At 49.7% G+C, this 26,918-nt stretch overlaps 1 protein-coding gene across 4 annotated transcripts; it reads right to left on the bottom strand.

The window, feature by feature from the left end:
- Positions 1 to 372: 372 nt before the first annotated feature.
- FHL3 (four and a half LIM domains 3) lies at positions 373 to 26,910 on the bottom strand. Of its 4 annotated transcripts, none has more exons than XM_036397213.1 (6): positions 26,812 to 26,910; positions 4,860 to 5,041; positions 4,607 to 4,781; positions 3,812 to 3,981; positions 3,464 to 3,650; positions 373 to 2,300 (listed from the first exon to the last, which is right to left on the bottom strand). In XM_036397213.1, exons 2-6 carry the CDS (start codon positions 5,013 to 5,015, stop codon positions 2,149 to 2,151), a joined length of 840 nt encoding a protein of 279 aa, XP_036253106.1. In that variant the 5' UTR covers positions 5,016 to 5,041; positions 26,812 to 26,910; the 3' UTR covers positions 373 to 2,148. The 4 variants fall into 4 exon arrangements, with proteins under 4 accessions (XP_036253106.1, XP_036253105.1, XP_036253103.1 ...); XM_036397212.2 differs by having other exon boundaries at positions 4,860 to 5,044; positions 26,812 to 26,899; XM_036397210.1 differs by lacking the exon at positions 26,812 to 26,910 and adding an exon at positions 15,066 to 15,202 and having other exon boundaries at positions 4,860 to 5,044.
- Between the last annotated feature and the right edge of the window lie 8 nt (positions 26,911 to 26,918).

Raw genomic sequence — 26,918 nt, 5'->3', positions numbered from 1 at the left:
ACAGCAGGGCTGGGTCGGTACCACAGCCATCCCCACAGTCCCACAGCCAGCCTGCAAGCACAGAGCAGCACCCCACATCCTGCTGGGGCCTGTCCTGCAGAACTGCCTGCCTGGACAGACAGCAGGCACGGACAGATGGACACCCCCAGCCCCAGGAGGGCACTGCAGTCACCCAGCAGGAGGAGGGAGATGCTGTTGCTGTGTCACACCCACAACCACAGGGCTGATGGTGCTTTGGGAAGGCAGGCACGAGCACTATGGAGGTTGCCTGTCCCCAGAAGGGGATCAGGGGTGAGGCAAGGCTGAGCAGAGCCCAGCACCCACTCAGCACTCTGCCCTGTGCCTGCTGTTCAAGAGACACAGAAGAGAAAGTGTCATGAAAACTGTTTATTGTATAAAGCTGTAGGAAATACAGAGGACGCTGAGGTTTAGGACAATTCCTTCTGGAGATGGCTCCAAGCTCCTCTCATAATAGCAAACACACAAACTCTGATTTGCTGTCATCAAAGCTTCCAAACAAGGATTCAACAAGGATCTGAACACAGAGTAATAACACTTCAACATGCACAATATTTTCTGTTCCTAAGTGAAGCCCGGGTGGGGGGCTAGCCCCTTTATCCTGTAGTTGTGTACAAAATGATGGATATTCATGACAAATGAGTACAAAAGGGAAAACACCCACAAGAACAGGTTTTCAGAAAAGCATGTGGCTGACTAAGCAGGGAAGCAGGGTTGGCAAAAGTGTCCCAGGGAGACAGAAGCAGAAAGATGTAGAGACAAGGCAGGCATGAGCATCCCACTGGGAGGGGCCTCAGGCCAGGGCCAGCTCAGCCATCGGGCAGGGATTGCTCAAGGCCTCATGTGAGTCTGGGATGGCTCAAGACACCCTGTTTTGCAGTTGGGGCCAACTGGGACCTGGGCAATGCAAAGTCATCCCCCCTCCCCACCCCCAGGTGCCATCTTTGCTTTGCTTCTTGTTTGGGACCCAGGGAAGGATGAGCATGGCTGGAAGGAGCCACCACTCCCTGCCTACCACTGGGGACACAGGCAGCCCTGGAGGAGCAGGTTGTGGACATCCTGCTGCCCCCTCTGCTGCTCTCTGTGCTGCAGCCCTGTGCTCCTGCAGACCCTCCCAGCAGCTGCTAATCACAGGCACAGACTGTGGGCAATTCTCCCTTCCCTGAATTAATTATCTCTGGTGCTCCCAGTGCTGCTGGCAGCTGGGCTCTGATAGCAATGCCCATCCCATGGATTCTCATGAGATGGATGGAGAAGGAATAAAGCCCTGAGTGCTCTCAGCCTTCAGCATGCCCTTCTCTAGGCTCTGCCAGATGCACCTGAGCATCAGCAGGCCAGCACTCCCAGCTCCAGCTCAGCCACCCCAGCCATGGGAGGTCACAGCACAGGTGGATGGCAATGGGGTAGGTGTGGGTGGGCTGAATGCCCCGTACCTACAAGTGACTTGAACTCCTCATTCACAGCTAAGAGAGCACTGCCATGGAGGTGCTGAGCAAAGGGTCTGGCCTGCAAAGAGTGAGGTGCGACAGAATTCCAGAGGTGGATCCCATCTGACAAGATGTATGCTCTTCTCCTGGCCACACTCCAGCCTGGTGTCCCCAAACCTCTAGAACAGAAGACAGTGCCCTTCATGCCCGGGCCAGCTGTGCATATGGGAAGGCTGTGCAAAGCCAGCATGGCCAACCTGCATGGCCCCAAGACACTGCCTTGTGTCACCTAGAGCGAGGGAAGCACGTGGAGAAAGAAGGAAGGGCAGTGCCAAGGGGTGAATACATCTGCCAGCACACAGATCCAGCAGCCCAGGGCCAAAGCCACTCCTGCCCTTTGCTCAGCTGGGGGCCTGGGCTTGTGCCTGGTTAGACTGGAAGCAAAAAAGAAAGAGTAAATAATTGGGGGGGGGGGGGGTCTCAAAGCTGCTTTTTCAGCTTTATTTAGCTTTGACTGCACAGAGCCATAGCACAGCATACTCTAGCCTTCAGGGAGGGGGCACAGGAGCCCCCTGAACACACCACAGCTCAGGGTCAGCCCCCATCTCCTGTGCCTCGTGCTCTGCCCCCGCAGTGCTGCTGGGAACGTGGCACAAAGGAGAGCAGAGGGAGGCCCTGGCCCGCCGTGCCCGCCCTCGGGGGCTCACAGGTCGCTGCTGCAGTCACGGCACAGGATCTGGTCGTTGTCAGGGATGAAGCCCTTCCCCACCAGCGAGGTGCTGCAGCGCGCGCAGTTGAAGCAGTTGTGGTGCCAGTGACGGTCCTCGAAGGAGACGTATTTGCCACCACCAAACCCTGTGGGAGGGACAGAGGGCAGGGTCAGAGGCTCTGGGGAAACTGGGATGAGCTTCCTGAACAGACTGATCATCTCCAGGTCAGGTCTTCACACGTGGCACTGGTGGTGGCACGCAAAACACAGCCCAGGAGCAAATAATGTGATCTCCACTCTGGTGGGGGAAAAGCACTAAAACTGCTTCAGAGCAGACTTTGCAGGGTTGACACATTGGGACCAGAATCACTATTTTCTCCCCTAGGAGGAGCTGGGACAGGAGCTGCACCATCACAGTGGATGAAGTCAGACAGAACTTATCAAACATGAAAAGTTTTGGTTTGGCACCAAAACCATGCACATGCCACATGGGTGTGTGTCCACTGTGATGTGTGAGAGCCAGGCACCCAAAGGGAGATCTGTGTGCCCAGCTGCCCTTCAGAGAGACCCACACTCAGCCCTGCATGGTCTGTAGCAGGATTCCTCACAACGGCTGGAAGCTCTGCCTGAGGGGCTGCTGGCAGCTCAAACCCTGGAACTTCTCCAGAGGTTTAATCAAATCCTGGGAAGAGCCACCCTGCCACCAGCTCAGGCCAGGCTCCTGCAGAGGCTCCACAGGAGTTTCCTTTCTCTGCTGGCAGTTGTTGGACTGCTGAGCTGTGACCCTCTTCTCCCCAGGGCTGAAACAAACTGATAAGGACCAGAGGGGAAGTGGGTGCCTGGGAGCTGTCCTCAGCCATAATCATCCTCTGAGTCACCAGCTGATTCACAGCTTCTCCTGCCTTCCCAGCAGCAAGAACCTGGGAGTTGCAGGGGGGAAGGTCAAATGGGGGAGGGCAAAAAGGAAGCCAGACTCTCTTAGGGGGTTCTGCAGAAGATGATCCCTTACTTCCCCTGCCTTAGGCAGGTACAGCAGCTCCAGACTCCCCTGCACCAGGTGCTGCTCTAGGCTTTCCCTGTCTGTGAACAACCTTTTCACAGGATATGGTCATCAGTATCAAAAAAGGCAAGCTAGAGAAGTGAAATCATGCTTTGAGAGGTCACTTTGGAGTCTTTACCCGTGGGTAGAGGGAATTCCTCCCACAGGACACAGCTCGCCACTGTGAGAGATGCAGACAAAGGGACAGAAGTGACCCCAGGACCACTGCATCACCCCTGCAGGGGCTCCTCAGAGAGCTGTTCTGCTCACCTGTGATGGGCTTTGTGCAGGCACTGCACTTCTTGGCATAGAGGTTCCCAAAGCACTTGATGCAGTACGGGTTGTCATCCTGGGAGGTGAACTGCTGCCCAGCCAAGGGGGTCTTGCAGCCCGTGCAGACAAAGCACTCCTTGTGCCAGGGCTCATCCCGGTAGGTCACTCCTCCCTTGGTGAGGGTCTGCAGGAAGAGAGCACGTGCTGGTGACACACAGGCAAAGGGAAACAGCCCAGCCGGGGTGCTGGCACCTGAACCCTCCTCTGACAGGGCTCAGGCAGGAGCAGGGAGCTCCCTGTCCCTGCAGCAGAGCTGGGGGCTCTGGGCTCTCAGGCCACACGTACCTTTTTGCAGCGAGTGCAGCGAGGAGCGAACTTGCTCTCATAACAGGGGACACAGTAATAATCCTTCTTGTCTGGGATGAAGGACCGGGACCCAATGGGCTGCTGGCAGCTGCTGCATATGAAGCAATGCTCATGCCAGGTCTGTCCATTGTACTCCAGCTTACGGGAGCCTGCAAAGAGAGCCCTGCAGTGACACAAGGGAGCAACACACACACACACAGACACACACACAGAGGGACAGGGGGCTGGGCAGGATGAGCTGTGCTCCTGCACACCTGGCTCTATGTTCCCCTCCCTGTGGCAGTTCAGGACATGGAGATGGAGAGGGGCTTCATGCCCACAGCACAGCCACAAGGGGAGGGCTGCAGGAACACGTCCCCAGCACTGGAACAAAGGCCATGGCAGAGATGCCTGACGTAACCTACATCTGAAGATGGTGCTAAAATAGCCAGGTAAAGACACACACGCCTTTGCCTCAGGCCTTCTCCAGAGACACTCACACATCTTCAGTCATTCTGTCTCTTCTTGTTAGCACACAGCAGAAAATGCCCAGGAAACCCTTTGTTATCTCCTCCTTCATTCACTTCCTCGTGAAAAAGGGGAACAGACAGATGGGGCTACTGTGGTGATCACAGCTTGTCCAGCAGTGCTGTCTTGCTGGACAAACAATGGACAGGAGGGCAGGAAAACAGAGACCCAACTCTCTTCCATGCTGCTCTCATGCTGGACCTGCAGCCCCAGCTGACACCAAGGGACCAGAAACAGACTGCAATGCCCAAGTCCAGCTGCTCCTACCTGGCATGACAGTCTTCTCACAGGCGATACATTTGGAGGAGAACTCGCTGCAGTAGCAGTCGTTGCACAGCAGCTCCTTGCCCTGGCAGGTGAAGGGCTCGTCGGCCAGGGAGCGGTCGCAGCGGAAGCAACGGAAGCAGTGCTCGTGGTAATGGCGGTCCTCGTAGTACAGCTCCTGGGAGTACAGCCAGCATGAGCAGGGGAGCAAAGGCCTTGGGAGCTGGCCCTGCTTGTCTGCAGGGCCTCTACTCACCCTGCAGTCGTGGCCGATCAGCTCCTTGCACTCGTCGCAGGTGTTGGCGAAGTGCGCGTCGTAGCAGGGGATGCAGTAGGGGCCATTGTCCATCTGGATGTACTTGCGCCCATACAGGGACTCCTTGCAGTTGTCACAGTCGAAGCACTCTGTCATGGTGCCGGTCTGAGGCCCTCCTTCACCTGCTGAGATCAGGGAGGTGTGGCTCAGCATCAGCTTAGGCTGTCTGAGATGTCCCTGTGCAACCCTGCCAGCTCCTGAGCCCCTGCACTGAGCCAAGAGCTGCTGTCGGCACAGGGGCCAGACCCACGCTGTGCTCCTGCTCTGGGGCTGCATGCACTTCCCTAAGAGCCTGCACACATCAGGGCCTTCAGGCTTCTTCTCCAGTTCACAGCTGGAGAACTTTGGCACCACTCAGAAAACCTGGACATGTCAGCGTGCAGCTAAGCTTTGCTACCATCCTGGGAAGTGAAGTGTAAAATAAAAAGAGAGAAATTTCCTGCATGAAAAGTTTTGGTTTGACACCAAAACCATGCACATGCCACGTGGTTGTGTGTCCACTGTGATGTGTGAGAGCCAGGCACCCAAAGGGAGATCTGTGTGCCCAGCTGCCCTTCAGAGACCCACACTCAGCCCTGCATGGTCTGTAGCAGGATTCCTCACAATGGCTGGAAGCTCTGCCTGAGGGGCTGCTGGCAGCTCAAACCCTGGAACTTCTCCAGAGGTTAAAAGCAGCAGCTCCATGGGGAAGCAGGAATTGGGCACTCTGCTCTGTGCCTTGGCTGTGGAGCCTTGTCCCAGCAAACTGTTCTGCATGTGTTGTTCCAACTATAAACACTCTCCAGGGAGAAGCTACAGGGGCAGATGGGTGTTCCACAAGCACCTGTTGGGGCTTGGCATGAAGGAGACCTGACATCTCTCCTTGCTGCTTATCTCCCTCACAGACAACAGGTTTGTGGAACTACTTTGCTCTCTTTGGAGCTTTAACTCCAGAACAAGACTATCTTCCTCCTGGTTAGTTCAGCCTGGTTATTCCTAAACACGGAGTTTTCCACTTGCAAAATCACACCCTTCTTCAACCCGGTTGCTGTCAAGTGTAGACAAGCCCATTGAATTACAAGGGAGCTGTCAGCTGCAGAGCACCTCCACTGCAGAGTTTTTCACAAACCCACTCACTTCACAACGAGCAATTACAGCTCAATCTGCAGTTAAGCATTTAATGGTCAGGGAGCTCCCTCCCAGCGCCTGCACCCCCTCCCCACAGCCAGCTGTAGGTTGGGAGGCAGCCTCCAGGGCAGGAGCTGATCCAGACAGCTCTGACTCACAGCCCAGAGCTCCCCAGGGCTATTCTTGGCCAAGCCACACAGCTCCCAGCTGTTGTCAAGCCTGGTATGTGCCGATAGGACTGATGGAGAATAAATCCAGTGCTCCCACATGGCTACGTGACCAACTGAGGAGGAACAAAGTTCCTTTTCAGACACTGGTCACCAGCTGCCACCCAGGCCATGCCCGCTCTGTGCCCTCCAGCGTGGCAGCCCAGCGTGTGTGGCTGTGCCTGTGGGAGCAGCTCCACAGCCTGGCCCTGCCAGCAGCACGGGCTGGGGCCAGTGCTCCACCAAACCTCCCCTAAAGCTCCAACCAGCAGCTCTGTGCCTGCAGAACAGGGCAGTGCCCAGTCTGTTATGGCACAGGGCAGTGCCCAGTCTGTACTGGCACAGGGCAATGCCCAGTCTGTTACTGGCACAAGGCAGTGCCCAGTCTGTTACTGGCACAAGGCAATGCCCAGTCTGTACTGGCACAAGGCAATGCCCAGTCTGTTACTGGCACAGGGCAGTGCCAGGTCTGTTACTGGCACAGGGCAGTGCCCAGTCTGTTACTGGCACAAGGCAATGCCCAGTCTGTTACTGGCACAGGGCAATGCCCAGTCTGTTACTGGCACAAGGCAATGCCCAGTCTGTACTGGCACAAGGCAATGCCCAGTCTGTTACTGGGCACAAGGCAATGCCCAGTCTGTTACTGGCACAGGGCAGTGCCCAGTCTGTTACTGGCACAGGGCAATGCCCAGTCTGTTACTGGCACAAGGCAGTGCCCAGTCTGTTACTGGCACAAGGCAATGCCCAGTCTGTACTGGCACAAGGCAATGCCCAGTCTGTTACTGGCACAGGGCAGTGCCCAGTCTGTTACTGGCACAGGGCAGTGCCAGGTCTGTTACTGGCACAAGGCAATGCCCAGTCTGTTACTGGCACAGGGCAATGCCAGGTCTGTTACTGGCACAGGGCAGTGCCCAGTCTGTTACTGGCACAGGGCAGTGCCCAGTCTGTTACTGGCACAGGGCAGTGCCCAGTCTGTTACTGGCACAAGGCAATGCCCAGTCTGTTACTGGCACAGGCAATGCCCAGTCTGTTACTGGCACAGGGCAATGCCAGGTCTGTTACTGGCACAGGGCAATGCCAGGTCTGTTACTGGCACAGGGCAGTGCCCAGTCTGTTACTGGCACAAGGCAATGCCCAGTCTGTTATTGGGCACAGGGCAATGCCCAGTCTGTTACTGGGTACAGTGCAGTGCCCAGTCTGTTACTGGCACAGGGCAATGCCCAGTCTGTTACTGGCACAGGGCAATGCCAGGTCTGTTACTGGCACAGGGCAGTGCCCAGTCTGTTATGGCACAGGGCAGTGCCCAGTCTGTTACTGGGCATAGGGCAGTGCCCAGTCTGTTATGGCACAGGGCAGTGCCCAGTCTGTTATGGCACAGGGCAGGCACGTGGTGGTTTGGTTCAGGGTGCTGAACTGCACCTTGTGCTGGCCCCCCCAGTGTCCCTCCCCTCTGGGGCACCCCCGAGGTGCTCCCCTGCCTGGGCAGCAGCTCCCCTGACCCCCACACAGCTCCTGGCTGCTTCTCACCCACTGCTGCCCTCTCTGCCACCCCACTTGCCTTTGCTCCCTGAAGCTACCTGGGACCTTTCTCTCTGGCAAAGAATGAAATGAAATTTCCATTTCTCCTCCTCCCCTGTCCCAGCCCTGGTGAAGGGAACTTTCCAAGGTGTGTCTGTACTAAGAGGACCTGTAATGAGCACTCTTGCTCATTAGAGACTAAGGCACTGCCAGAGCAGGGAACTTCCATGTTTCTCAATGGGCTGCACTTTAGCTCTGTGGTCCAGTAATACAAGCTCAGAGGACATCAGAAAGCACAAAGGAAGAAAAAAACAACCTGAATGACAAAGCTGGGATTTTACCAGTGATGAGGAAGAAGCCTCCTGAGCACCACTACCCTGACCCTGATGCTGTCAGAAGAGGAAGTGAAAAACAAACCCCTCCAGGAATGATATAAAGGCAGTGGGAGACTTTGAGCAGTTTTTCCCCCAAATCTGTGTTCCTGCTGCACACTGGGAGCTGAGTGCTGCTCCCCAGGCTGGGGGTGCAGCAGAGCCAGGCCCAGGAGCCCCACGTGGCCAAGGCTGCACACGGGAACAGACTTTGTGCTGCCTTTTCAACAGAACAAGAACAGGCCCAGGAAGTTTGCTCAGGGTTATTTGTGTTAGATAAGCTGTTTGCTCCCTTTGTTCTGCTCTCAGATGCAGAGCTGGGCAGGGGTGTAGAAGCCTGGGCAGCACCAAAGCAAACGCAGCATCTTCGTCCCTGAGATGTGGTGCTGTGAGACCGGGAAGAGGAAGGTGAGACAAAAGAAATGGAGTAAAAGAAATAGGAGAAAAGCCCACAATTCTTACTGTGATTGTAATGATGAACCTGGGAATTGCCTCCCTTATGAAGGACAGAGAGTTTTAAAATGCATTAAACCCCCCTTTAATCGAGGCTCAGACACAGAAAGTACAATACAGGCAATGCTCTGCCTGTGCTCATCCTCTGCACCACCCTGTAAACATCAGCTGTGTGTGGAGTGTGCTGGGCTGATGGCAGGAACGCCTTCCAATGCTAACCAAGGTGTTGCCCTGTAATGATGGGATTGCAGCTGTAAATAGGGTGTTTGTGCATTGCCAGATGGCTCTGGTCTGGGGGGACAAGGCTTGCTGAAGCAGGAACCTTGTACAGGGCGGTGGTGGAGCTGGATGTGGGATATTGCTCAGCTGTCTCACTAGCTGTTGGGAGGGCAAAAATAAACACAGATATATGCCTGCCAGCTGCCTCCTCTTTCCCTGGAGTTCCCTGAAAGATGTAGTTGTGCTCCTGGAGCAAAGGAAGTTCAGTTTTTCTCCTGTGCCCATGAACAAACAGCTTTAGGAACAAGAGCTTCACTCACAAACAATATTCAAAGTGCTCCACGATGCAAATCTGATCAGTCTGAAGCAGAGCTCAGAATAGCCTCGTGTATGGAAAAGGTCAGCAATTTGTCAAGGAAGCACAGCAAAGTCCACTTTCTAATTAGAGAGTAACATGCACCCAACACCACCCTGGTGTCATTGTCCCAAGCCATGGCTTAGCAACAGCCCCAGGAGATCACTGCATTAATTTTAGCACCAATAGACCAGGGATTTGTTATGCAAAGGAGGCAATACAGACAGAGTAGGGCCTGATCCACACAATCACTGAAGAGTTTAACTGGCTTTTTGAGATGGTTTCTCCTACAATGAACTCCTTGGGTGTGGAGTCTTGTGTGTGTGGTGAACCTGTAACCCCACATAACTTCACACCAGTTTGTTGTTTGTTGTCAGCTCACAACCAGCTGCTCCACAGAGTCACCCTAGAGTAATCCACGGGGCTATTCCTAGGGAAACACTTCATCTTTCCAGGACACAGGAAAAGACCCGCCTTTGACTGTCTGTCAGGTCCCTGCCTATTCTCACCTCCCCGGCTGGCTGAGCACACACAAATATAAGCAATTGCAGTTCACACCTAAACAGACACACAGAGAGAAAGCACCACCTCACTGGGACAGGCAAGTATTCCCCATGTAAGGATGAAACCCTGCAGGGACATGGCTTTGAAAGACAGTCCCCAAAGCACTCCAAGGTCAGCAGAGGAGAAGAACACTTTTTGTTCCTGCTAGCTTTCCAGAACCATTATGGGTCCTGGAATCTGCATGAAATTGTTTCTGCTTGCTGCCGACCCTAAAAGGCAAACCAGCTGCTTGCTCTGAGGAGCAGCTCCAGCCCCTCTGTTATGCTGGGAGTGCTTTCATTCCACGTTTCCTGACACCACTTCTGGGCATCTGCACAGGGTCACTGTGCACCCTGGCCCCAGGCCAGCCCAGGTTCCTGGGGGCAGGGGTGCTCTGGGGGTTTCTCCATGCTTCTCATGCCTACCTGTGCCCTGCCACTCTGCTCCCAAACCCACCAGCACTGCTGCAGCCCTGGAGCATCCCCAGGGCTGTCAGAGGAGAGCCTGAGGCAGCTGGGGAGAGGTCCCAGAGTGCCCCAGCCTGCGTGGGGCACCCCTGGGAGCAGAGTTGCATCAGAGCTTCACCCTCCTGCTTGCAGCACCAGTGAGTCACTTCCTGCCCTCAGCTCTGGCCTCCAAGCTGCCTTCCAGCCTCAGCCTTCCCCAGAACAGCTCTGAAATCTTAGGTAGGAAGGGCTCCAGCATGGCAAGGAGGAGATCTTTGAAGGGACCATCAGGACAGCCACAGGCATCACACAGCAGCTTCCCCATCACCAGCAGAGCCAGAGGATGCTGCAGCTCATTTCTCCAACACACAGGGAAAGTTTGGTTCTTACAGTCAGCCTCAGAGGCAGCAGATAAGCAGATCAGCTGGGTGTATGGCCACATCCTTCCTGCACTGTGACCGTGTTCACAAGGGTTTTAGGATGAGGGAAGGGAGGATCTGACTCCGTGTTTCACAAGGTTAGATTTATTTTATGATATACATTATATTAAAACTATACTAAAAGAATAGAAGAAAGGATTTCATCAGAAGGCGAGCTAAGAGTAGAAAAAGAAGGAATTAATAACAAAGGCTTGTGGCTCGGACAGAGTCTGAGCCAGCTGGGCTGTGATTGGCCATTAATTAGAAACAACCAGATGAGACCAATCACAGATCCTCCTGTTGCATTCCACAGCAGCAGATAACCATTGTTTACATTTGGTTTTTGAGGCTTCTCAGGAGAAAAAAAAATCTTAAGGAAAGGATTTTTCATAAAAGATGTGTGTGACACTCCACCACTGGGGTGTTGTGCCATGCATGTGCACACACCAGGCTCTGCTGAGCAAGCTGTGCCTCAGCCTTTCCCCAAGCATGGGCAGGACACCCTCCTGCCCAGAGCTGTCATGGGCCTGCTCCAGGCTGTGCAACAGATTGAGTAAAACGGCTGGCAGCACTCTAAAGGAACACCTTGCATTTCAAATAAAATAACTTGCTGTCAGCAAGGTAAGCAGCTTCCTGAAAATGCCCACAACTTGGTGAGGAAAAGGCAGCAGAATCCGTTAAAACTGAAGTAGCAGAATCTGATAAACCACAAGACCTAAACTGTTGCATGACTTTAATTCAGTCTTGGAATGACAAAATAAGGGTTTCCCATTGTTCAGGGTAGATCTTTGAGTTGCCCCATCCAAAGAACAAAGCCGTATCACAGACTGCTCCTGGCAGCTCTGCACATAGATAAAGGACAGTGCCAAAACCACACCTATCCCATAAATGTCTGATTGTACTCTTAAACAGAATACAATCAGCAAGAAAATCACACCTGCCTCCAGCCCCCAGCCTGTCCGGGGGTGCCTGCAGGAAACTGTGACAGAGACATCACACCTGGTCCAAGGTGAGCACGGGCAAGCTGCCACCACTGCTGTGCTGGGCTCCTGAGGTACCAGCAGCACAGGCAGAGGCACAGGAGACAATTCAGCCCTAATTCAGCCCTTGCTCTGGACTTACTTTCTTTAAGGAAAGTTAATTCTGCCAAGGTCTGAGAAAGAAGCTGAAGAGTCCCTACTATGCAACCATAGAACTCTGCCAAGGGAAAAAAAGAGGGAATGGTTTCAGAGTTAAACATTTATTACTAAACATCTGTAGGGGTTAACTAACTATTTTAGGTTCTGAACAAAATCATGGTCTTTCAGAGGTGTAGCTAACAGCAGTAAAACTATTTGGGAACACGCAGAGCAGGCAGCCTATGTCATTCTGCTGACATTAAATTGGAATGTTTGCTCAAGAGATCAACTGTTAATCTTATTCAAAATGAGCACAAAGTAAGCAAATTCTGTGCACTCAACAGGAAGTCAGGAATTGAAGTCATTTGGGCACTTTGGACCCATAACATTCAAACAGACCATTAACAGATGGAAGAAGTCTGAGAGCAGAGGAGCAAGATAGGAACACTCCAGAAACTTCTGGCCAGCTCTGTCAGGCAGTTCAGAAACCCACGGCCTAAAACCATGCCAGGAGAGGTTCTGGCTTGTCTCTGAGGAGGCTGCAGAGAAAAGAGAGACTCCTTGTGACAGGTACTACCTTTGGTGCCACGTGCCAGTGACAAGCAGGGGACACGGGCAGCCAGGCACAGCCACCACTGAGGCAGGGGTTGGCTGAGGGCAGCAGCTGCACACATGGTCACAGTGGCCATAAGAGGAAGAAAGGTGCTGAAGCCAAGTTTCAGGGAATGTGACTGATCACAGGAGCTTTGGTGTGATCGGAGGAGCAGGAGCTGCAGTCCAGGGAAAGGGCTGCTCCTGCCAGTTCTCAAAAAGGAGCAAGGGACAGGTGTGCAATTACTCTCAACAAGCACGTTGTGAGCATGCTACAATCTAGCATTGAGAGTTTAATTTTGAATTGGTTTATACCCCTGTAACCCACAGCCATATCAATTCCTCATTGCTTGTCCAACTCAACAATCTGAGGATTCCTGGCAATCCTGTTTTCAAGATCTCTTTGCCCCACAAAATAAAGGTCATATGCAGTACAACAGAATTCAAACATGCAAGCGTGACAGGAAATGACTAACTGCACACTGAGGCCAATGTACCTTCATCTTGGATCAGCTCAGCACACAAGAATCTTGCAACTCAAACAGACATCACAGCCTATATGCAGAAAAAATAATCTGGCTGCTCCAGTTGCTAGTTCTTGGGGCCTGTGCATCTCAATGTAGATATTACTGCAGAATAATGTAATTCCGCTCTATTTCCCTGAAGTTCTCTCACAACTGAATCCTTACACTGTAGTTTGTTCTTTTCCTTCCCTTAGAGACAGCTGCTTTTTAAATTGAGGGTGAAGCCATTCTTATTTCTGAGTTGATACATAATGTAAGTCAGTACTTACAAAGCTTTTTGCAGTCCTTAACAAAAGATCCTTACGAGATTTCACCTCTGTTTTGCCCAAAAAGGCAATCAAGGGACTGCCCCAAGCACTGGACACAGCCCTAGTGATGGTGTTTTTAGCTCGTGTCCTGAAAACCAACCTGTACAATTTGAACCCACTCCCTATTCCCTGTGTCCCCAGCAAGCCTGAAAGCTCTTTGCCTGATCAAGGCTCTGCTCAGCTTCATGTTTCTTTTCAATAAACAAAGCAACTTTGACTTCCAGTAGCAGGAAAAGACACATATCCCAGACATGCTTTATTTAATGCACGCCTATTACTTAAAGGGCAAAGTGAATTTTTTCACCAAATTTGGTCAAAATACTCCTGTTCCGATTTGATTCTTTGCCTCCCAAACACAAAGATTTGCAGTTGGTTTCTTGCATATAAGCAGACTGATGGAGAGAGGTACTGTGCATCTGAGCCATGGCAGTTTTGTGCATTTTGGGGCTCTCCAAAATCATCAGAGGGAAGAGAAAGGCAGGAAGGTGACGTGAGACGCTGCAGTGACACTTGTGCGCTCTCTCTGCCACAGATCCCCGAGGGCCTCCCCACCTGTGCTGGCTCTTGGCCCAAGGAACACGGCCACTCTCCCTATAAAGTGCTTTTTACAGCTGCTGGTGTCCCTTGCGAGCAAAGGCAATGCCAGCCCTGCAGCACCAAGCATGCGAGCAGCTTCTAAATCTGGGGGAGGACTGAGTCCTGGCAAAAGACAAATTGTCTCATGTTACCACCCCGGGAACGGCTTGGCTTGATGGTTCTCCGAAACAAAACCGAGGATCATTTGTTGCCAGGGAGATGCTGTGTGTGCCAGCTGCAGCCCTCCCAACAGGGCAGCGCTCCCAAGGGCAGCACAGCCGAGGAAAGGGGACACAAAGGGGACAGATGGGATGGCTGAGAGGGGAAGGGAACACCTTCCAGCCACTGCCTTGCCAGGGTAAAAGTGAAACGAGTTCCCTTCTGTGGCTGAAGACTTCTCTGCCAGGTGATCCGGCCAGCACGTGTCATTTACTTTCATGATACAGAGGTGGTTATCTTCAAACCATTCTCACTGACACCTTTAAAATGACTCTTAAGTACTATAAAATTTAAATAATAGAAGCCATCAGTTGCAATTGTCACGTATTTCGCATAACACCTTTACAAAATAACTCCTTGCAAGTACTAAAAGGGAAATTGCAAGATGTAACATGCGCTCCTGTTTCTGGGCAGAAATAGTCTTTGGTGGCACCCATGAAAGGGAAAACTGTGCCACATCCAAAAGACTATGCGGAAAAGCTATTTTAAGGGACACAAATGCCCACAAAATGTAGGAATGCCTTCGTATCATGCAGCTACCACATGGAGTTTCCAGCCCCATGCTCCTGCCCACTGGACGTGTCTGTGTCAGAACTGGAGCTGCTGCTGGCAGGCAGCTCAGTAAACATGTGCACTGACTGTGCCTAAAAACTCAGAAAGAGAGGAAAAGCTGTTCCTTTACAGAAAAAAAATCCGACATGAACAGAAAAGTAAAACATTAAGAGTCCCTGATCCAGGTCCATGGCTCCTTTACAGAGCCTCATTCTCTAATTCCCATCTGAGATTTACAAGGAATCCTACATGAAGCACATCTCCCACAGGTTAAAAAGGATCAGAAAGACCAAAATTTTCACTAAGAGAGGCTCCTCTCTTGGCAACTTTCAGCTGAAGACCAAGAAGAGCTGCTGTCTCAGCAGATATGGAGCAATGCGCATTTCTTTGCTGCAGGGAAGGTGTTCCACACTCCTTGATGCTGATGTGCACTCTGACTATTGGGAAAAAGCTCCCAAAGCTGTTCACATGCTCAAGCAGCCTGAGGATCAGGAGCTCCACTGCAATGCCAACACCCCTCCCTCTGTTCTGGAGCTGATCAGAACAAAAGTGCTCCATTTGCAAGCTGTTTGTCCCAAACCGGCAAACCCTGGAAATAAAAGCTCAGCCCAGTTCTGTTACCTTGCATTGCTGACAGCGATGGAGCAGCAGGAACCCAGGTGTGCAGGGTGCCCCTCTAGCCTCACCTCACAGTCAGGTACAGCAGGTGCCACCAGCCAGACACTCTCAGGAGTAAATCATCACTTCACCAGCAAACACCCAAGTGCTTGTCCAGCAACAAAAGCACTCGTATCATAAACCAAGGGTGACATCAGCACACGGATTGTATTTCCTACACGGGTTTAAATGTCATTACTTGTGACTAGAAATTGGACACTAGCAATAAGTTACTCTAAATTTTCACAAGAGACACGATTCCAGTTTTGTATAGACGAATTTCACTTCCAAAGCCTTTCTATCGCTCAACGTCATGATGACAGAAAAAAAAAACAAACAAAAGAGAAGAAGCAAAACTCCTAACATTAAGTGAAAAACTCATGAACATCATTATCAGCCTGATTTACCAAGTCAGGTGCTAACAAAGTGAGCAGCAGAACCTGGATTGTCACTTGAAAGGGTCACTGTGGCTCAAACAGCCTGATCTACTCATTATTCAAGGTCTCTGCATTGCCCTCTTTCATTTTTATTCAAAGTTCTGCTCTACATCTTCTAAAATTAAAACTCCAAGCTATCAAGGACCTGAAGGCATCATTTCATCATCCTGTAGTTATTGCTGTTTCACGTGGCATGAGGCACAACACAATCTGTGCACCTTCACCAACCTGACATGCAGTTGTGATTTCCCACACTCAGCTCTGGACTCTCCAAAAGCAACACATCCAACACTTCTGCACATGCACATTGGGCCAGATTTAATCTTTCTGTGAGTTATATGGTGTTTGCATAGGGTTGTGAAATAGCAGAAATAAAACTTTTCTTGGCTGAGATAGATGCAAAACACGCTGTGCACTTTTTGCTTTTAATGACTTGGTGAGTTCCACTACCAGTCTGTGTATTCCAGAATGTTCTGAGTTAGGCACTCAGCAATTTTCTTGATGTCAACAGTTCAGTGAGTTAAAGGGAGCCACTGAAATGCCTTCAGATTTAGATGCTGCCTTTTCTTTTTGAAAATGTGCCAAGGAAAGAGGAAGATGAGAATAAATAATCCAAATTTAAGGACACAAACTAAAGATTTACCTGGGAAGCAGTTAGTTATTGATTCTCTGATACCAGTGACACAAACACATGTGATGATCCAGTGCAAGATCATTAATGCAGAAAGTCCTCAGTTTCCAGAGCTGCCATCCCACACCTCTCATTGGATTGTGGCTTCCTCAATTCCCTAACAGCTGTCAGCAGCAAAAACATTATTTACCCTTGTAATACCCACAGGTCAGGGAGTAATGCTATCTCCCTCCTGGGATTTGCACCTCAGAGAGTTCTGGCACTAGGCATGGCCTGTAGAACTAAAAATGGAACCAAGATCCAAGTTCCATCTTCCTTCCCCTTTGGAGATGCAGCACATATCCCTGTCAGTGGAAACTGTGACCCCCACCAGCGTGGGGTACAGACCTGCACCTACAGATTGCACAACCCTGACTCTGTGAGGAGCAGGAGAAAAGGCAGGAGGAGAAGGAAGACAGGGACATGGTCTTGAAGGTGCTTTCCAACCCTGTAACAGAGAGACGGAGTGCTGTGCTGTTACAGAGCACAGCTAATCCAGAGTCATCTCCCAGCCAACACCATGCCTCTGCTAGCTGCTCCTGCTATTTGAACCTGGGGGTTTAGCAGTGAGCAGGCTGAGCTGGCAGGCAGAACCGGGACAGGGCAGCACCAGGAAGTTATGCACCAGTTCTAAATGGGTTCGTTTTTAAGAAAGGAAAAATCCACATTTGCCTCAAATGAGGGAATTCCAAGGTGAGGTCAAAAATCAGGAGTTCAGGGTGGTTCTGGGGCTCATGATGCTGCCAAATGCAGTCCTTGCACTCAGGGACAGCTTAGGACCCATTATTTTTTTGTTGTCTTCCCATCCTGAGCAATATCCAGAAACAATGAGGTGTGGACCTCAGAGAGGAATTTTTGTCTTCAACTGTGCTGAAGGTTTGGCCTTTCAGATACATGTTCTATGATTCCCTTTCTTTTGCTTCATTAGAAGAACTACAAAAAGACATTTTCCACAAGAAGCCTGAGTGCACATGCAGGTTGTGTATGATCTGCAACCACACAGCCCTGAACCACAACAGAAATTACCTCTGACACTCTCACATGAAGGAAATCTTGTGGGCTTGGATCATTTAAGAAATAAGGTTGCTTTACAGCTACAGGAACAACACATAGCCAGAATGCATTATAAATGAGTAAGATACAGGCTAAAAAAGAACTGCTAATTGCTTTTACAATTTGTATTTTATATTAAAAAACTTCCTTAAGACCTTAAGAGGCAGAGCTGAGCCTAGAAAGGATTTTTATGGCTAAACCTGAAAGCAGGGACCTAGAACAGAACTAGTCCATTACATTTCAAACCTTGATCCTGGGTTCTGCCTCAAGCAGCTGGGATTATTTTTTCCAGTTAAGCAAATTCCTGTTTCTAAAATCCACTCTGGTATTTAAATAAATTTGGAGAAGATGCTGAGTAGCCACTCTGATTCACAGATAACAAGGTCAGAACTGCATTGTTTGATGGATTTCTAAGAGAACACTTGAAATTTGGGCAAACAAATTTAAAATATCAAGGTCATATTTACATTCCAGGGTAATAATTAAATACTTAATATCTTTTGGTTCCACTATTTTAGGTTTTTCTACACACCAAAATATTTAGTCATGTGAAAACCATCTGTAGCAGCTGGAAGACATTCATTTGGCCTGCCAAGATTAATTAGTTTAAAAAATACATAAATAAAGTGTTCATTTTATTTCCACAAAGCTGTTGCTTTTGGTTCTCTTAGGGTGCTGGTGATTAATGCTTATGGAAGGTTCTCAAAAAGAGAACCTTCCATATCAGATGCCAGTTTCACAATATCTGTTAAGTAAAACAAGGCCTGTGTTTAGGTTAATGCTCTTCTGGATTAAGCCAAGTCATTATTCACAGCAATACAAAAACTAGCTTGCAAACACTTCAATCCCTATTTTTAGTCTTTCCTCTCTCAAATCCACAATGCTGAAATCTGCTTTTAAAAATTAATGAAAAGAAATTTCTGTTCAGGACTGGGGTTCAGATACTGCATTTAAGAATTACAAACCTAAGTCTCCAAGCATGTCTTTTCTCTGCAAGAAGTTCCTGCATAATCTTCAGAGAGCTTTTCAAAGTCAAGTAAACAAGACACCCAGCTGAAACTGTAAAAACGGTTCAATTTGGCTTAGTGTCCATAGGGATCACTTCTCTGGCCAACAGCTTGCAAAGGGTTATTTCTTGGCTCATCATTTTTGTTTTGCTGGAAGATGTTGAGGTTTTAGTGAAGTTTCTGCAGAGCATGCAGCAGCATTCAACATTTTTTGCTCAGCTAATGAGTTAAGTCATCACAGCCCTCCAATGGCTTGAAGATTATGGGTGTAGGAAAAGGGAATGCTCAGAGAGGGGAACTTTTGAGCAGTCACCACTAAACTGCGGTTAAAACAGACACCAATGACTCTATTCAGCTCCCAAACCTCAGACAGTTTCCATTTTCTCAATAACAAAGCATTTTTGTGGAATGAGGTAACAGCTTCCATCTGCCAGGTCGACATCTCCACTAAGATTTCTCAAGAGTGTGGCTGACGAGGGCTGGCCAGCAGAGCCAGAGGCAGGAGAGTCCCTTTAGCCTGGGCAACACAGGGACAAACTGCCATGGGACAGACACGCACAGGAGCCTCTGTGGCACCATCACAAACTCTCCTGGGAGTCTGAGTCACAAGCAGCCTGGAGCAAGCTCCACACACTGCACAGCTGAAGAGTCAAAAGGTGGGGAAAAGGGTTGAGACTTGTCACTATGGATGGCCAGGGACAGGCAGGAGGGAGCAGAACGGGTGCCACAGGTCCAACAGCCCATCGTGGGTGGGTCATGAGCAGAAAGAGTGTGATTTAGGAGCAAAATCAGGCACACACTGCCAGATGCACAGTGCAAAGGGCAGGGCAGACATCCTGCTCCCTGAGGACAGCACTGCCCCTGGGACTGGCCACTCAAGCTGCCATACACCCCCCCACACCTGAAATGCCAAATATCTGAGGCAGAGCAGTTACAGCCTAAGAATAAAGCCTGGGAGAGGGTTTGGTTTTGTTCTTTCCTCATTTCTTGAATTTGGCAGCCTATATTTTGACCTCTCAGTTCCAAGGATGCTGAGCACCCAATCATTCTTCTGATTTCAGACAAAGCCAGCTCAGTTCTTCTGAAAAGCAGACCTTCATTTAGATCCAGATGAAGATTCCAGCTCCTGCCAGGACCCCCTCATCTGACTCTTGTCTCCCTGTGAATGGTCACTGAGCTCCCTTGCAATTTTGAGACTCTCAGCTCCAGGTTCAACTCCCCCCCATCTGGTTCTCCCATCTAAAGCAAGGCAATTTTCCAGTTGGTTTTCTGATGGCCTTTGCATTCCTGTAACACTTCCTCCTGAAGTTTAGAAAATATTAACACTAACCTCCTCACTTTCTGGTGTACTTCCAGCTGTGTGCCCACATGGATACCTGGTGAGTGGCACCTTCCTTCCTGGCCAAAGCATTTCCCAAGCCCATTTTCTTCCTATGAGGAATGCTGCTGTCAAATGTCAAAAACCCACACTGCTAATACTAGCCTTCCACAAGGTCAGCCAGAGAGGACTTCCATCAAGGATGAGCTTTGCTGGAGAAGGCTCCCTGGGGATTATCAGAATAGTACAGTCAAGCCCAGATGGCCACAATGTGCTGAGCACATTTCCCGCAAACACAGCGGCAAGGCAGAGGCCTCTACAAATCAAAGTCCACCCTGATTTCTGCCATCTGCTGAGCACTGAGGGCCAGGCTGAGGCCTTTGGGAAAGGTCAGGATAGTCTTACAGGCTCTCAAGATATTGCTTTTGTTCTCACTATTTGCTTCTCAATTCCTTCGTTAGAAGATACTGATCTCTCTTTAAGGCAGTTACTTGGAGCCAAGGCTTTAGATATTATTGCAAAACATATGCTTAAAAGAGACTGGAAATTATGCTGGCAGCGTTACAGAGGGGAGCAAAGCACAGCTTTGGGTCAAAACAAACAAAAAAAAAAAAAGTAAGCTAGTAAGCAATTCCCATGCAATAGTTTAGGAGAGCCAGCAAAAGCTTCTTCTAGAAAGAAAACAATGCTGTGAGAACGAAGCTAACGAGAGCTGGCTCTTGGAAAAATAAAACAGCTAGTAATGAGCCAAAAGCACATATCCAAGAGAATCTTTCTGGGAAACCGACCCAAGCCTTTATGCTGGAAAGCCCTGAGGGACTAGGGACCTTGAGGCTAAAAGCTGGCAAATTACTTCATCAGTTAAGGTTGGTCCCAAGGTTTCCTACTGTGTAAAAATAATTTGTTTTAGCCTACAGGTCTCTACAGAGCACTGGGTAAATTCAGGCTATTTTCTTTGGGAAGGGAAACGGAGTGCCTGGCAGAACCCTGCCCAGTGGGATATTTTCAGGGGTTTCCCACCATCACTGACAGCCCTCCAGCCCAAAGCTGGCCCAGCACACTCAGGCCTTGGTGAATGAATTCTGCTGAATTCCCTGGGAGCTGCTGTAGTGCACTGGGCACCACATGCCCATTACTGGGGTGGGAACATCCCCTGAGCTGTCAATGATTACAGCAACATGATGAACATGCCTCTGTAAAACCACCTTCTGGAGGCTCATTCACCCACGATGGATGCACTCAGGACAATGATCCTGATATATCTCGTTTTCCAGAGCGATAAGGAGGAGACTTTGCTCTCTCTCTCTCTCTGAGATTAGTTCACGCACCCACCATTAGATCTAGGTGCTGATACAGAGTGGCAAAGGTAGGGTCTGTCTTTGCAGCCCCTGGTTCATTGCCAGTCCAGCTCCCCAGCCACAGCACCATCCCAAGAGCACAAGACAACGAACGTGTGCTCCTGCTCCAGCCCGGCTTCTGCGTCAGCACAGAAAATCCCCGCATTGGCAGGGGATGTCAAGGTGCTGTCTAATGACTTTCTTTCTCTTCCAACTGCTCTGATTCACGTTGCCATCTTCCTTGCAACTGACCTAAATAACATGTTCAGGCAGCACTGGAAGTGTTTCCATCTCATACTGCAATAACAGCGAGATCTTTGCATCTGGGAAGGGAATTTCACAGGGAAGTCGCACCGCAGGTGAATTAACAGCGTCCTTCTCAAGAAAGGAACAGAAGCTCCCTCTCTTATCCCATCAGGGAGACTTCCTGGCTGCAGGAGAACAAAGGTTGCCCAGGAGCAGGGAAAACACACACCAAGTCTGTGCCCAAACCCCAGCAGATCTGAACAATGTGGGCAGATTACTCAGTTACCTCATTTCCAGGTGTGCTGTCAGCATGAGCCACGACTGGCTTGGAATTAAAGAGGCAAAACTGTTCCTAGATCTGGACTTAGTCTGCATAATTTATGGTAATTATTGCTCAGTAGCCATTAATCCTTTAATGCCATATCACACACTCAGCCCTCAGTTCTCTCTAACTTTTTGGTGATCACAGACCATTCCACTGCAGTAGGGGCTGAAGGACAGGATGTAGAACCACACTGGATCCAGAGCCAAAGGTCTCAGGAAGGGAAAAGCAAAGAAATCCACTGTAGAAGGACTGCAGTGGGTCAGCCCTCTCCAGACACACAGTGAGGATGTGTGCTGGTAACATACAGCACTTAGAGCAGCCTTAATCCCAAGCAATTACAGACCTCTCCAGCTCCTCACTACAGCACCAGCTGTAACTCAGGTGTCCAACAGCACACAGGAATACAGGGGCAATCCCACCCCTGTCACTCCACTGTGATATTCCCCCAATCTCATTCTTCTCTTTACTGTAAGCTGGGGCATTTCCAAAAGTAAATATCCATGTAAATTCCATGTAAATATCTCCATTCCTTCCAACCCCTAGCAGACTACAGATCTGTGTTACCTTGCAGCAGTGACCCTCACAGGCTGTGTGCTGAGGAGCTGAAAATGTCAATTAAAAATGCATTTATTGCCAACATGAAAAAGGACTGTGGGGAAATACAGAAGAGTATTCTGAAGCTGCATGCCCTGCCACAGCACGTCCACCTTTCAGCTGAGGCAGTGCTCACCTGGGCTGGTGACACCTTGCAAGGCAGGCACTAGAGCCTCAGCAGCCTAGCAGATGCCTTTCTCATTCTGAAGATACACATGAATACAGATACAGTTCCCCCTTTGCAATAGAAAGGAAGTTATACTTGATCCATACCAACTCTTTTTCAGGTAATTGAGCTTCAAAACTTAAGCAGAAAAGCTGCCAGCAAAACTTGTGCCTCTTTGTGCTACAGTTAGTCCGTAACAACTATTCTGAATGTGTTATCTCTCGTTTTTATTAGCTCATATTTACTTTGGCTGCACATCCAAGCAGTCATTTAAACAGGGTGAGAGAGGGAAATCTTGGACTTGCAACAATGGCCAAGCAGTTTAATCTACCACTGGGGACAAAGACTTGACTCCTATTGGCGTGGAGTGCTGGCAGGGTCGAGTGTAACATGTGCTGGAGGAAGCACTAGGGAAGCAGATCTCTGACTGTTCAAACAACACCAAGCATTTCCTTGAGCTATTCAGAGTTCTCTTTGCCCCTCCTGTGTGGAGAAAACAGCTCCAGCTGTCCAGTCACCTGCGCTGGCTTCTCCGCTCACTGCATTCATGACACCGGGGGCCGCCAAGAGCTCCAGGTTCGATGCAGCACATTCCTCATTCCTCACAGCTCAGATGTTCAAAGCTAAGTTAGGAAGCAAGTCAAGATCATGTCCTTGGCATCAGCACCAAGTTGGTGCTGGAAGATAATTTATATTCCTGAGAAGAACTGGCACTGGGCAGATTGGTCATAAACATCAACAAACTGTTGCTCCAGCCATGACACCAAACAGAAGAGTCTAGAATTAATATATTTTTTTTTATTTTGTATTTGGGAAGTTCAAAATACTTCACATAAAAGAACCCTGCAGTTTGCAAGTGGGAGACGATCTACAGTAACATATTCAGAGGCAAATAAAAAATGAAATGTATTAATATTAACAATCAGATGACCACAGGCCAAATCAAGTCAAAGTGAGACTACACTAAGAACAAGAATGTAAATTTCAGGACTTTTATTCCATTGCTCTTTGGATCTTGTGTTAAGACGTTACTGAATAATTCTAATTATTAATTTAGCCCTAATGAACGTGTCCTTCTGATTCCTCCCAGAGTAATATTATTCTCTTGGTGGGCCCCTAAGAGTAAGGGCAGAATAATTTGTTAAAATTGTTCTCCATTTAACAAGTATCTGCAGACAAAGTGGTCAGTTCTACTGGGGTGAAACACAGGAAGGTGGAAGCCATGTGGCATTCTTCAATTTCCCCTTTCCTTTCACAATCAGACCCTTGATATTTTCTTCAACAGGAAAACTGACATTCCCCTTCCATGTAAACTGCTGACAATTGTATTTTACACCTGGTAAAACCAGAGCAAAACGGAAGGAAGAGAAGAAACAAAGACCAAGGACTTTTCTCAGCAACTACATCTCCACAGAATGAAGTATTTTCCTTTTCCCACCTCAGAGCAGACAGAGCCCAGTAAACACAGCCCAGCCTTGGTGGGAAACGCCCCCTCCTCGCTGGTGAGTGGCTGCAGGACAGTGCCCACGGCAGCAGCTTCCCAGAGAGCAGCCAAAAAACCAAACCAGCCCGTGCAGCTTGGCTCTTCTGCCACAACCTCACTTTAAAAGTGACCCTGAAGCTCCTGGTAGTAATAATTTGAAGATTAAATACTACTGATAAAGCTTCTCTGCCCCCTAACAATCGGTCTTCTCCCTTTCCTAGATACAGCTGGTATTGAGGGTTACAGCTATCCCCTCCTTTTGAAAAAAAACCCACCTGAGTAAAATGCTTAAATTGATTTTGATGAAGTTCTCTCTGAATTTTTCCAGTTTGGCCATAGAAATTGCGCCTATTTCAGCAGAAGCAAAGTCCCCTAAGGAATGAGCCACTTGCACTCTGAGCAGAACTGCAAACATCACTGGCAGCACCTTCCTGCCAGAGCACCTGGGCATGAACAGCACATCTCAACCAGGGATACTGAACACCAGAGGAGAAATGATTCCTTATTGAGCAGTTAAAAGGAATTATGGAGCTGTTTGTCCTGTTAAGAGGTTTGGCTTTTATTCAGAGCAGCCAGACCCCAGGTTTCTGGGTAACTTCTTTATCACAGAAAAGGTGAAGCAGACAACAAGGTTTTAACTCCTGTTTCTCTCCTGAGGTTGCTGCAGCAACTGTGGCTCATCAAGCACAGCCTCATGTAAGCTACAGGCAGCAAAAATCCTACAGACATCAATGAGGATGCACCACCATGAAAATCTTGTGCATCAGTGCTGCAATTACCATAAAAGTCCTTTTTAAGGGAGAGGGTGTTGGAAACACTTTGGGTATTGAGAGTAATCAATTTTTTCCACCTCTCTGCTGGCATTTCAAACACCAGCCAACCGTGTAACAGCAGAAACTCAGCTGCAATTAGGAACACAGCAGAAAGCACCTTACCTCATCAGGCAAGCAATAGAGCAAGCAAGTCCTGGCTGGGAACAGAACACAGTGCTTCCAAAGTTGGTGCACTGGGGATTTTGGTAACCTGCCTGCAGGGAAGTTTTTTCTGGCTCCATCAGTTAAGAGTTCACCTCAGTCTTGAAGCTGCTATGTCCAAAGCCAAAAAAGAACATGGCTAAACTCATACCCCTCAGAAATCAACTGACAACCAGTGCATACTGCCTACAGTCATTCAAGACTGGTGCACTACAGACAAAAACCCATGATGACAGCAGCCAGGAAAGAGACTCCTGCTTTTCCTCCCAGAACAGGATGACCTGGGAAAGGTGAGCCGTCCTACTGCCAGCTGTGTTCTGGGACAGCAGGGCTGTTCCAGCACCTGATCCAGAAGAAACCACAGTGCAAACCAGGAGCTGAGCTGAGGGAAATGTGCTGCAGGAACAGCAGCCACCTCCTGTCCTCCCAAAGGCTGGGGAACCACAGTGACCCTCAGCACCCCACTCACCTCTCAGCCCTTCAGATGCTGTTCTGCAGGCAGGAGAAGAGCACAGATTTTACCCTAAGAGGCATCTCAAAAAATCCAAGACAGAAGCTGAGATCACGGAACAGTTCCCAGGGCCTCCTGCTAGGGAATTCTGGCTGTTTCCAAACACTGCCCTGCCTTCAGTGTGTCCCAGCACTCCCTATGCACAGGTTTATGGAGTTCACGCTCCAAAACATACCTTTTGTTGTAGAGCATCTGCTATAATTAGTGCCCACAACTAACCATATCACCTATATTTTTGTCTCCTGTGCTATGCCACCATTTTAAAAAGCGTGCAAAATTACAGACCAAGCTGGGTAAGAATAAAACTACTGCTGACAATTCTGTGCCTCAAAGGAAGTGGTCAGCAAGAAGAGCAAGGGAACAATACAGTCTCCATGTTAGGAAAAGGAAAGAGGATGGCACAAAATAAGATAGGAGAAATGTCAGACTTCCTCTTTCCTTTTTGCCTATCATGAAGTTAAACCACATATTGACAAAGGAAATCAGGGAAAAAAGGCAGCTTCAACACCTGGGCAGCTAGGAGAGCCACAGATTTCTAATGCTTGGTAGGGGAGTCAGAAAAGTAAAAGGAACGTCCCTACACTCCTCCCTACAAGTCTGTGCTGCCACCAGGATGCTGCATGCACCAGAGCTTCGCCCTTTCCGCTGCTCCTAGAAATAGGTTTTCCACTTTGGAAAGATTCCTTTATCATTTTCAAAACTGGGAAACAATGAACAGAGCAAGTTCAGATTTAAGCAAAGAGACCTCAGTATCAAATCCTGCCCCGTTAAGATCCGTAACCCTGGCACATGCCATCCGTTTGCGCTGCAAGCCTGTGGAGAGAAATTCCTCCCACCACGCTTCACCCAGGCTAACTGGAAAAGTTTATCCAACATCCCCATGAGTTCTCATTAAAGTGTCAGTGGTTAAGGTAACCACAAGTACAGAGCTGGAAACGGATAAAGAAAACAGTAAAAAGTTACCTGTAAGAGAACAAAATCTGAAACATAACTGTGTTGAAGAAAAAGAAAATTGCAAAGATCCTGAGCTATTTTTTAATGTGAGATCCAAACTGTGACTTCCGAGTCTTTGTCTAGCATACACACACAAAGCAAGGCTTACAGTCCTCTCCCATAGCTACCCTGGGATTCTCTGGAAAAACAGAAATCACTCCAGATGTGCTGAAATTTTTCCTGTGCTACATTTGAGCATTTGGTTATGGTTTACTCCCGGGTCTGCTGGTCGGATAAAGTCTCAGCACTCTCTTCATAAAGCACTGATCAAGCCCTCAACTTCTGGCGAAGGGGCACGGCCCAAAGGCTGCGGTTTTCTCCTTGCGGAAAGCGGTGTGTGCATCGTGCTGCCGGACCGAGCTCTCCGGCAAGCCACGACCCTGTCCCGCCACCGTGACCCCGGCCGGGTTCCGGGGGATGCCGGGACCCCAGACGGCACCGGTGGAACGGTGCCTTCCCTTGAGCCCGCCGGGGCACCCCCGCCACCGCCCGTCCCGCCCGGGGCAGCGGAGCCACAGCGGAGCCACAGCGGGCAGCGCTTCCCGCCCCGGCCCGCTCTGACCTGACCTAACCTGACCCGGCCCGGCCCGACCCACCTGCTCGGCGTCCCGGGGCCGCGCTGCCGCTCTCGGTGCCCCGGCGCTGGGCAGACCCGGCTCAGCTCGGCGCTCCTCCTCAGCCGCGAGCGCGGAGCCCGGCCCGG

This window comes from Molothrus ater, chromosome 24 (assembly GCF_012460135.2).
Source record: "Molothrus ater isolate BHLD 08-10-18 breed brown headed cowbird chromosome 24, BPBGC_Mater_1.1, whole genome shotgun sequence".
In the NCBI taxonomy this organism is placed as follows: domain Eukaryota; kingdom Metazoa; phylum Chordata; class Aves; order Passeriformes; family Icteridae; genus Molothrus; species Molothrus ater.
The sequence above is the reverse complement of the archived record's forward strand: the minus strand, read 5'-3'. Positions and strand labels throughout refer to the sequence as shown.

Excerpts from the sequence above, each read along its gene's own strand:
- FHL3 (XM_036397210.1), bottom strand. Across the intron at positions 4,782-4,859 it reads TGATCGGCCACGACTGCAGG|GAGCTGTACTACGAGGACCG; the intron begins GTGAGTAGAGGC and ends CTGTACTCCCAG. Across the intron at positions 3,982-4,606 it reads TGAGAAGACTGTCATGCCAG|GCTCCCGTAAGCTGGAGTAC; the intron begins GTAGGAGCAGCT and ends CTCTCTTTGCAG.